This window comes from Gekko japonicus, unplaced genomic scaffold (assembly GCF_001447785.1).
Source record: "Gekko japonicus isolate JY-2015 unplaced genomic scaffold, Gekko_japonicus_V1.1 scaffold242, whole genome shotgun sequence".
Lineage (NCBI taxonomy): Eukaryota > Metazoa > Chordata > Lepidosauria > Squamata > Gekkonidae > Gekko > Gekko japonicus.
The window spans coordinates 1,066,144-1,077,787 of record NW_015159717.1 but is presented as its reverse complement, the minus strand read 5'-3'; the positions used below and the strand labels follow the sequence as shown (position 1 = coordinate 1,077,787).

Below are 11,644 nucleotides of genomic sequence, written 5' to 3'. Positions count from 1 at the left end.
TGAATGTTTGCACTGTTTTTCCTCACTATAGGCTCTGGCCCTACTCCTATTACTTTGGTAATCCATAATTTGGGGGTATTGAAGAATGCAGTGGGAGAGGGGAAAGTTGCTATCTAGCACAGCTCTGCTTGCGCTGCATAGGATTCAAGACTACAATATACCTTGTGAGGTACTAAATATCTGCTTAGGTAAAGCAGATGCTGAAATGGTGTCTATTTTTTCAGATTTGATCACATAGTTTAACATGAACACTTCAGTATGAGACAGTATTTAAAACAGAAAAATCTTCAGAATGCTTGAAAATACTGCTTGCATAAATATTTATCTGATCAGGCTATTCTTTTTCTCTAGGCAATGCATGAGAAACCTCCAATTAATGATCCAGCTATTGTCATGTATTCAACTGGGACTCCTCACCTGCCATCTAACTTACTTGATATGTTTTCAAGCGTTGATGATAACAGTCCCCTTCATTCCACAGTTAATAAGCATACTGGAAGTAAAACATCCCATAAAAATTATCAGGTGCCCTCTTCTGCACATGAAGACTCTGGCAAAGCACTCCTTGAAGGTACAGGAAAGTCACATTTTGATATAGCATGTCTATCCAAGTCACCAAGGAACTCTAGAAGACATGTCCAGGATATCCAGTTACAGCACAGTACTCTAGAAGAACCAGCAGCTGCTGCAAGTCTGGACTATAACAGAGCCACAGACAAGTCTCTACCTCCACAACTGAGTGAAAGTGTCATTGACCAACTTAGGGCTATATTCCCAGACTATACAAGGTATTTCTCCTTGGGTAATAGCAGTAGTTTTGGATTTTGTGTTCAGTGGATATCTCAGAACTCATCTAGAAACACAGCTTTTTGGTGGTTGTTAAACAGATGTTGTGTAGATTAAGCGGCATTTTTCTTCTTCTGGCTGTGTACTTTTTCTGTATATCAAAAGAAAGCTATTGAATGCTAGGTGTTTTTGGTTTGTAGAAAAACAGAAAATGGTTCATGTTGTGATTATCTGAATCAGGTTCTTTTGATGACAGTGGCTCATTCATCAGAGGCCTGGCCTCAGTACATGCACAGCACTGAGGGGACTCAATTCAGAATATTGTTGGCAGTTGGAGAGCCCCAACACTTGTACCGTCCACAGGAGAAGTAGAAATTGTGAAGTTGTGGAATAAGCCCTATGGAACCCAGCAGGACTTATTTCTGAGTAAACATGCAGAGAACTTTTCAGAGTGATGCTAAATTATCATCTTTTAAACTTAGACTATGAGTGTGTGTAGCGCTACCTCAAAGATAAGAAACTGGTTTATATCTGAAGTCCTGCCAACCTAGCAGTTCGAAAGCAAGAAATTGCAAGTAGATAAATAGGTACCACTTCGGTGGGAAGGTAACAGCGTTCCGTGCACCTTGGTGTTTAGTCATGCCAGCCACATGACCACGGAAACGTCTTCGGACAGCGTTGGCTCTTCGGCTTTGAAACGGAGATGAGCACCGCAACCCTAGAGTCGGACTCGACTGGCTTTCGAGCAAGGGAACCTTTACCTTTACTTATATCTGAAGACTGTCAGGTGCAAATACATATCTTCCCTCTTTCCTGTTTTCTAGCAGGTTTTATCATGATGAAGGAAATTGTTAAAGTGAATGTTTGGTACTGTGCATTTGCATTTGAGATTCAGATTTAACTATTCTTGGAGGAAGGGGTAGGTTTAAATGCAGCTGAGATGGGGTTTTCTGCAAAATGGGACTACTTGAATATACAAATCTGCTGTAGGGAGGTATTCAGTGTTCCAAACCCTTAATAGCTTTGCTTTTTGTCCTGTCTTTTGCAGTTCAGATTTTGAAAAATTTATAAAAGAAGTAAAAGTCAACAATAGAAACAAACTGAGCATGGATGAACTCCTTAACTTTATTCTGGATCATGAAAACAAGAAGAAGGTATTGCTGCTAGAATGTTTGGCCCTCCTTTACAAAACAGCAAAGAAAATAACCTCAGGGAGTAGTGTTATGCGTAACTCTATAGTAACTCTTCAGCATTCCAGGCAGAAGCTCAGCTTAAAAGGTTGCCTTTTAAAATGAACATTGTTTAAAAATATTTTCTTGCATGCATACATCTCACCTCTCAGTCACACAGCTGCTGCAATGTGTTTTTGAATCTGCACAGCTAATCAGATCTCTGATGGCCAATCAGAAGCCCTGCTGGGCAAAAGTTGCACCTGGCTCCACCCATTTTCTAAAAACATGTGGTGGGTACCATGAAAGGTATTGGCAGGCACCTTGGCATCCATGGGCGCCATTCTGGAGACCCCTGCTGTATGGGATAGGGCAGGTTGATATAGGAGAAGGCAGCCCTTCAAGGTACATAAGACTTCAACCATAAAAAGAACAAACATGCCGCTTCTCATTTTTGTTCTAGTTTTTATATTTTAACTAGTGGTAATGGATATGTAAATATTCTAATTTTTTAATCTTCATTAGCTGTCCTGAGTATTGAAATTACAAAGTGTAAACTATCCAACTATGGTTCTTGTCTCTCTTTTTAGATTAACTCTTCTCCAGCAAAAATTGAGAAACCATCCTCCTCCAATTCAGGACAGAGGAGAAATCAGACTCAAAAGATAAAGACATTAAGACAGAATGTGCCTAGCACATCCTACTCAAGGCCTGATAATGAAAACATAAAGAAAAAAACTTTCCCACCTGCATCAACTCAGCTGCCCTGGAAAACTGATGGAGGAATAGCAAAATCTAAGTGGAAGAAGTCTAGTGATGCCACTGTAGGTATCTTGAGTCAGTGCCGCTAACTGCAGTGAACACTGTTTAAGTGCATGAATAACTTGATGATACTGGGGGGTAGTTCACGTATGTGTTTCCCTTTTTTCATTTCTAGTATGATGTGTGGGCAATGCCTGGCACTATAAAAACCAGGGATTGAGCTGGTGAGCATACCATCAATTTTAGGAAATCCAGAATCTTCTCCAAAATTTTGTACTTACTGATTTTAATTGTTTCTTGTTCTCCTCATCTCAAATGAAAATGTTGATGGTAATCCCAGTTAGATAAACAATAAACTCCAATTAGATCAACACATTTTTTGTGAAACTTAAAACTGTAAAAGTTTAGTAAATATTGGGCTGGATTTGACAATCTATTAGCAGAAAGCATGGGATGTTGTGGGTCTTCCATATGTACCCTACCCCTCAATAGTCTCTTCTGACTCCAGAAAAGTTGATTATTGAAGTTGTGGGGACCCACATGCAGTAATAACCATGCGGGTCAGTAGTTTGCAGTGAGTAGGGGGAAGGAGGCAAAATCACCCCTTTTGCCTCTTTTGTCAGTGGAACTACACTGACAGAAGAGGGAGGAGGGAGTAGTTTTAGTCTCCTTCCCCCTTCTCTCAGCAGCCTATGAAACCACAGTGTCTATGTGATTCCACAACCCAAGCAATCAGCTTTCCATGGATTGGAAGGCACTGCTGTGGGGAGCAGAGATTATTTGTGGTTCTTGCTCAAGCAGCTTGCACATCAAACCAATAATCTACTGAACAGTAGTACTGTGGACTGGGGGAAGAGAGCGGTCACAGACAAATACTCTAGATTTTCTATTTCTGAAATTATCATTATCCTAAATGTCTTGCTTCCCCAAAGTAGCAACCCTCATGGTTTAGCGACACACATTTACAAATTATTGTCATTGATGTGAATGGCATGTGGTCTGTTCCAAATTTAAGATGGAGAAGAGCTTTATTTTATGTAAAAGCCTGACCATTCTGAATATGTTATATTTACATAGTATTTATTTTATTTTTTATAAATTCAATTTATACCCCACCCTCCCCACTATGCGGGCTCAGTACCATTTAATGGAAGCTGCTGCACAAAAATAAAAGCATATTTTGAGCTCTCTTTTTCACTTCTATATAAAGTTGAGCTGTTGGTCCATTTAACCCATTATTCCTAGTTGTCCTGGATCTCAGTCTGAGGCTTTTCCACAACTCTGCTGCCTTTTAACAGGGTACCAGGGATTGAACGGGGTTCCTTGTGCATACAAATTAAACATGCTTAATGTTGAGCCACTAATGCTTCTCAAAAATGTCTGTAGCCTATTTTTCCTCTGTAAGTAGTATTGTAGTAGTTCATAATCTGAAATAACTATGAATTCATTTGTTTTTATAGGATAATGATCCATGTGTGATATGCCATGAGGAACTTAGCATGGAAGAATTCAGTGTGCTAGACTGTGGACACAAATTTCACAAACTGGTGAGACAGTAGTTCCCGAAAGGCAACTCATCATTTTTATTGCATTTGAATTTTTAGACAAAGACAATGTGTGAGCCAGGTGATAACAAGTAGATCTTCTTCGTGGTCTCTGTGCATCACACCTCTGGGATACAGTGTGCCGACCCCGATCGGTATAATAGAAAGCAAAAGGGATTTTTCACACCTGCTCCCTGGTTACATGCTGGGCTCCACTGCGCATGACTAGGGGGAGGGCACGAGGATCCCACCAGTTCTCTTCTGACCGCCGCGCTGGCAGGACCTCTACGCCTCGGTCGATAAAGTTTGTTGGCTTTAGACCTCCTTTTTCTTCTTACCTCGTTTAGTTAGTGAAGAAAAGTTATTTAGTTAGTTTTTCAGTTTGGACTATCTCTGCCTCCGCTGAGACACACTCTTCTCCTCCCTCCGGCCTATGGCCGCAAGGTGGGGTTTCTTCAAACGGTGCTGGACTTGTGGCAGAAAAAGTGCCCCCTCCGACGGACACTCTTTGTCTCCTGTGCCTCAGAATCGCACCGTGTTGACTCTTGTTCTCACTGTTCTAAGTTCTCCAAACAGACCTGGAAGAATCGGGCAGCGAGATTCCGTGTGGCACTAATGGAAGCAGCACTGTCTCCAGTAGCGTCTTTGTCACTAGACATGTCTGGGCACGCTTCGATGTCGACGCCTGCATTGGAATCGGCGGCCGCTCTGTCTTTGACATTGGCCCCGATCGATGCCGAAAAATCGGTGCCGCCCAAGCGCCAATTCAGGCGCAACAGTGCGAAGCCCATAACCCTTGCAAGATACGGAAGATGGGCAAGGACATTCGACTCAGCAAGCGTAAGAAGCACAAAAAAGGCTCTCTCGATAAAGCATTGAGTTCTCACCGAACTGAGACTGACACTCAGTCTTGAGCCACTTCGCTTGCCTCATTGAGTTGAGGGCAATCACAAGGTGCACTTCGGTCACCTTCGTTTCGCCCCAACCAATCCATCGACTCCAATCCAGAGCTGGATTTGACTCAGATACCGCAATCTCCTGGTATCAAGAGCCTTCACCGGGAACAAGGGACCCATCCTGTCGTCCCCTCACCACCCTTCGGGCCCGACGATCGAGATTCCAGCCCCCATCCTGGGATCAGTGCCAGTGGCAATATCTGTACGGGGCTTATCCCTCCCTGGGATCCCCCATGCCCCCATGTCGAGTGAGATTGCCAATCCGCATCCTCACGGATTTCCCAGTACTGAGACCCTTCCTCGGCATCGAAATTTGTTAAACCACTGCAATTGAGACCTATTGCTAAAGGTTCCAGCAATAGGAACCTTTAGCAACACTTGCTGGATTCCGCAGCTAAGACCCTCACGTCGTCGGTCGCTTTATGTCGGCATGCATAGCTACATTCTTCAGCCTTACAGCCAGATACCAAAACCATTGTTGAAAATCTTCCTTTTGAAGGTGACAGCCTCTTCAGCTCTACTACAGACACTGTGCTTCAAGAGCTGGATAAGAGCATCAAGACATCCCGTAGTCTGGGTGTCTCACGTACCACCAAACCTAGCAAAGGCAAGCTTTGGACCAAACAGTGGTCCCGTAGACCCTCATCAAAATCTCCTTCTGAGTCTTACTGGCAAAGATAATCGAGCAGTTCATCTTGCCCTTATATGGGAAACCCTAAGTTCTCGTCGGCCTCCCAATCTAGATCTAAAGCTCCCAAGACTCCTAAACAGAGTCTTTGACTCCAACTCCATTGTCGATCTGGTGAATCACTTACGTGATACGGGAACGGCCACTGTAAAGCAAGTCCAGCAGCTGCTGGGCTTGATGGCAGCTACCACCAATGTCATTGTCTGTGCCAGACTATGCATGCGACCATTGCAGCTGTGGTTTGTCATCCCCAATCCCTCCGTCTAGTCATCCCACAGCCTGTCCTGCACATCTCCTAGTGGGAACTCCGTTCCACCCACCCAAGACGCGTCCCTTTGTGTCGGGGGCTCATTGGGAATCCCAAGTAGCCCACCACTACATCAATTTCCTAGAACTGTTGGTAGTGCAGTACGCACTCAGGTCTTTTTGATGCCTTGTGGCTTAGCAGGTAGTCACTGTCCTCACGGACAACACCACGGCCCTCTGCTATATCGACAGGGAGGCATGGTATCCAGGGGACTATGTCGTCTTGCCCTGGAAATATGGGAATACTGTCTGTCGTGGGGCACGTCCATGAAAACTGCCCATCTCCCGGGGACTCTGAACGTCCAAGCGGACTTCCTGAGCTGGGGCGGTGCATCGGAGCACGAATGGTAGATTGAGTTAATCTTTCACCTATGGAGCCATCCGGAGATGGACGCGTTTGCTACACGCCACAACAGGAAATGTTGAGAGCGGAGATCGATCCCCTGTCTCTAGGCGACGGTCTCCTTGTCCCGTGGTCATGCATGTATGTGTTCCTCTTCCCTCCAATTCCACTAATCTCCAGAGTATTAGTCAAAATAATGCAGGAGAAACCTCGTTGCCTCTTAGTGACTCCATGGTGGCCCCAGCAACATTGGTTCCCCATTCTGCTCCATCTCTCCAAGGGCTCCTTCACACATTTTCCTCCAGTCGCGGATCTCCTCCATGCGGGGAAGGGGCAGATTCTGCATCATAACATGCAGCTTCTCAAGCTCATGGCTTGGAGGATCCTCTTCTGAAGTTTAAAGAAAAGATAGACCATGTCATACTGAACTGTTGTAAGTCGTCCATTCAAGCTTCCTACGAAGGGAAGTGGAGAAAATTCTTGCCCCGCCTTACGCCATTGGGATTGCCACCCCCCCATCCAATCTGATGGCAATTTTTGGCTTTCTGTTGTCCCGTTTGGACTTGGGCCTTAGTTGTACCTCGTCGAAGGTCTATTTGGCTGCAATTTCGGCTTATCACCCACCAATTGATGGTTACTCTGTTTTTTCCCACCCGCAGGCCAAAAAGTTTCTTAAGGGCCTGACCCACCTTTTTCCTCTGTCGCATGGCCCTACACCGTAAGGGGACCTGCCCATGGTACTTGCAGACAAGCCTTTCGAGCTGATGGCTACTTGTAGCTTGCAGCTCCTGTCGTGGAAGACAGCCTTTTTCATTGCAGTCACCTCTGCCAGGAGGATGAGCGAACTTTCGGCACTCCGTCATGACCCCCCATATTTGAGTTTCCGTAATAATGGGGTCACGTTGGCTCCAGATGTTTCTTTCTTACTGAAAGTTGTTTCTGAGTTTCTTACAAGCGGACATTGTCCTCCCAGCATTCTTCCTGTCCCCGTTGAACGAGGAAGAACGTCGGCTTCACTTGCTGGATGTCAAAAGAGCGCTACTCTTTTACCTGAGTCGAACAAGGCCCTTTAGAAAGTCACCAGCCTTGTTTGTCTCTTATGCTTTACCCTCCCAAGGAAAGAAGCTGTCGTCCCAACTCCTATTCAAATGGATTGTGGAGACTATTAAACTGTGCTACACATTAGCAAAGAAGTCACTTCCGGGGTTGCTACGGGCACATTCCACCCGAGCTGTGGCTGCATCCACAGCATTCCTGCGAGGTGCGTCGCTAGAAGACATCTGCAATGCAGCAACCTAGGCCACTCCTCACATGTTTGTGAAGCACTATGCCCTTGATGTATGCCTTCACCAGCGTTCAGCAGTAGGTCGGGCAGTGTTGCAGGTAGTGCAGAATTAGGACCTCGGCTCCCTCCTCCAGGTAGGTGTGTACTGCTTGCTAGTCTCCCAGAGGTGTGATACACAGAGACCTCGAAGAAGATAAACAGGTTACTTACCTGTAACTGATGATCTTCGAGTGGTCATCTGTGCATTCAACACCACCCGCCCTCCTTCCCCCCTGCTTTCGGTGCTGTCCTTTCTTTGGAGACTGAGGACAGTGGTCAGAACGAACTGGCGGGATCCTCGTGCCCTCCCCCTAGACATGCGCAGTGGATCCCAGCATGTGACCGGGAGCGGGCGTGAAAAATCCCTTTTGCTTTCCATTTTCCACCAATTGGGGTCGGCGCAGGCACACTATATCCCAGAGGTGTGAATGCACAGATGACCACTCGAAGATCATCAGTTACAGGTAAGCAACCTGGTTTTCCTAGCTTATTTTCCACTTGTGGTCAATGGAATGTAACTACTGATTGTATCTATAATTGGCCAGTTCATTTGCCCACATAAATCTTCCTCCACGGCTGATAGGTGCTCCAATGAGGAATGTGTTCTTGAATGAACAGAGTCCTAGTTGGGGAAAAATTGTGGATGATACTGTAGAAATTGAAATTCTACTTGCCATATCAGTTTAATAAATTTAGATCCCAAAACCAGGGCTTTCTCTAGAACTTGTTTTTCACTGGAACATGCAAGTAGTAATAAAGCCACAATTGTTTTTAGCAAGTATTTTCTTTACTACTGAAGGCAGCAATATCATCCCTGGTCAGTGTAGCCCTGACTGACGCCTCCCCCTAAGCTGTGGAGTCTTATAAGCAAACAACCCCACTTTGTGAGCTACTGGCATTAAAGTTGTGAGCGAGTGATTTGGCTACTGCATAAATTAGTTTGCTCTGGAGCCATCCTTCCTGAGCTAAGACATATGTGAGCCAGAGGCTAAAAAACTGAGCTAGCTCACACTAACTCAGCTTAGAGGGAACACTGCCCCTAGTCATATCTCCTGCACGCAGGCAGCAGTTTCCTAGGACTGTAGGGAAGTGTTACTGTAATGGTTCACAGGTTGCCCACATGTAAGGGCATCCATTGATTTGCATTATTCCATAGACTACACAAAGTAGCCATGAGTCCTCACAACAAGCCTACGGGGGTGGAGGGGTCTATAAAATAGTTTAATATCTGTAAAATAACTTATGGTAAAGGCAAAGACAGATGACTTCCTAGCAAATCCAAGCCTTTCTGGCATTTGTATGACAAATCAGGTGTTATCAAGGACAGCTGTTAACGAAGACTGTATTTTTTTATTCAGTAGGAGTGCTTAGCATCCAGATCAATAAGCAGTTCAGCTGATTAGTCAATAACCTGCCATTAAATCTAGCCTATCACTGAAAACAATAATGATAAATTTTAATTGGAGGGGTTGCAAGTTGAGGACACTTAATGTATTAATCATATCATAACAAAAAACGTAATCAGTTGATTGCACTATTAGATCAGACATTCAAAATAAGTCATTTCCTACAGGTATTAGAATAAATTCTAAGCTTGCTGCAATAATTGGTGTTTAAAGGTTGTCAGAAAGTATCACTACATTTTTGTACACATTCTTTCAGTAGAGTGGGTGCTAAAACTGCTTTGAGCTTCTGGAAAAAGCACATTTAAAAAGAAATAACTAAATATTACTGATCTCACACAGATGTGATTGTTTCTAATGGATCATTTTCCTGTCTTCAATAGTGTATTGGTCCATGGATTAAGGAGCATAGTACATGTCCAACATGTCGTCGTCATGTTTTATTACCTGAAGATTACCCTGAGCTTCCTGGACGAAACAGATGTACCTGAAATTATGTTGCTGTATGCAACCTGTTATGGATTAAACATATAATATAGTGTCTGCCATTCTTCCTGACCGCTGGTCAAATTAATATTTCACACTGTGTGTCCTTTTGCTGCATCTTAGGGGACATAGCATATTATTCAGTAATGCTTTTGCCACTAGTAATATTAAGCAACATGTATCTTGGCTGTACTATAGCAAAACTGGTAAATGTACCAGCTTTCAAACTCCACCTAATACGCTTTATTCTGTTGAAAAGTAAAATTAGTAAAAATTTAATGTAGATCTGTTTTCTAACTTCTGTGGATACGAGTAATGTAAGATCTGAACTAAAACTCAAGGATGGGCTTTCAGATTAGGCAAAAACTTCAGTATACTGGTGGTCTGATTCTTATTAATTCTTATTAATTCTTAATGACTGCTCATCTTTAACAAATTTGAAGATTACAGCTGCCAAGAGTGGGGTTTTTTTGAGGGGTAATATCCATTTTTTCATAACCAAATCCCCCCTCCCCATGTTAGTGCCTTGTTTTCAAAGATTTCTCCTTCTAGATAATTTGGTGTTGGATCCAAAGAGTCACTAGTGGGAGACAGAAGTAGCTTCTAGAGTTTACCCAGTGGTGTAAGTGGTTATGTAGCAGTCATAATGCTGCCATAAGCAGGTCATCACCCTTGGATTTATCATGATCACTTTTGTGCAGTATTCTTGATACTGATGTGAAACGGTCTTTTGTTTAATGAAAGGCACCTTTGGATCCAGCCCATGACATTGGAATGCTTTTATGGCAGTATATTAAAATCTAATAACTGTTCTCCCTCACTATGAACAATGAACAAATGTGTTCAACTGTAATTCTGCTTCTGTTACGCTATTGGTGTCTAAAACTGCCTTCTGACATGAAGTTAGAGAGCCGTTTTAGGGATCCCTGTCCAGAGCTACATCATTCACATTTTAACCTTTCCTATTGTATCATTGCATGAACCATTGTTTAAGAGCTTGACTGAATAATTTAAAAACTTCAATAACCTGATATCTAAACAAGCTACTTGCAGCATAGTATACGCACTGATTAATAATTTCCTTTTATTCAGAATATTAAATGACTCTCTGTAGTTTAACAGTAAAATGCTTTTTGATCAATTTTAATGGTTTCTGTGTCAAACTTCTGTCTTCTGAACAAATAAATACCAATATTAATTATATGGTTAACTTATTTAAAAGAAATTTAAGTTTCCTGAAATGAATGCATACTAACTGCAGTTATTAGTAGTTCTTCTGCTTAACTAAGCTCTATAAACCAACTTTTTTATTATGAGTAGGTAAATTTTTCCAACACATCCATGGTGGAATGTGCCCACAGGAGTTATTCTGCCACCTTTCAGTGGTCCTTATTATAGGAGGCAGGTTTTTTCTTTGGACAAGAAAGAATTGTTCAGGACTGAACTACAAGGGACTTCCACACCTTCAAGTGTCTTAGCTATAAGTACAAATTGAACGCTCATCAAAGATACTAATGAACCTAGATTGCCAGGCAAACAAATATCATTCAAAGAAGCCAATTCTGCATTTTCTCACATTGAAGTAAGGAAGGCAGGGCTCAGATCTTTTGGTACTGGGCAGCAAGGAGAATATTCCTGCCTGCAGAGGTTTGCCTTTACCAGAGGCCATACTAAAGGTTTGACACATTTTGTGGAAGGTTTCCCCTACCATTATACGGAAAGGATATGAAGAATTACTTCTGAAGTATGGGTATGAAGAAGAAGAGAAGACATTGGATTTATACCCCGACCTTCACTACCCAAAGGTGTCTCAGAGCGGCTTACAAACTCCTTTCCCGTCCCCTCCCCACAACAGACATCCTGTGAGGTAGGTGGGG

At 43.2% G+C, this 11,644-nt stretch overlaps 1 protein-coding gene across 1 annotated transcript in view; it reads left to right on the top strand.

Moving 5' to 3' along the window:
- The window catches only part of TTC3 (tetratricopeptide repeat domain 3), a 123,784-nt gene extending 112,956 nt beyond the window's left edge, over positions 1–10,828 (top strand). Inside the window, exons 41-45 of the mRNA XM_015417716.1 lie at positions 352–788; positions 1,835–1,940; positions 2,546–2,779; positions 4,178–4,264; positions 9,665–10,828. Coding sequence (XP_015273202.1) covers positions 352–788; positions 1,835–1,940; positions 2,546–2,779; positions 4,178–4,264; positions 9,665–9,772 — 972 coding nt within the window. The 3' untranslated portion in view covers positions 9,773–10,828. The remainder of the gene's footprint in view (positions 1–351; positions 789–1,834; positions 1,941–2,545; positions 2,780–4,177; positions 4,265–9,664) is intronic.
- The last annotated feature ends 816 nt before the right edge of the window (positions 10,829–11,644 follow it).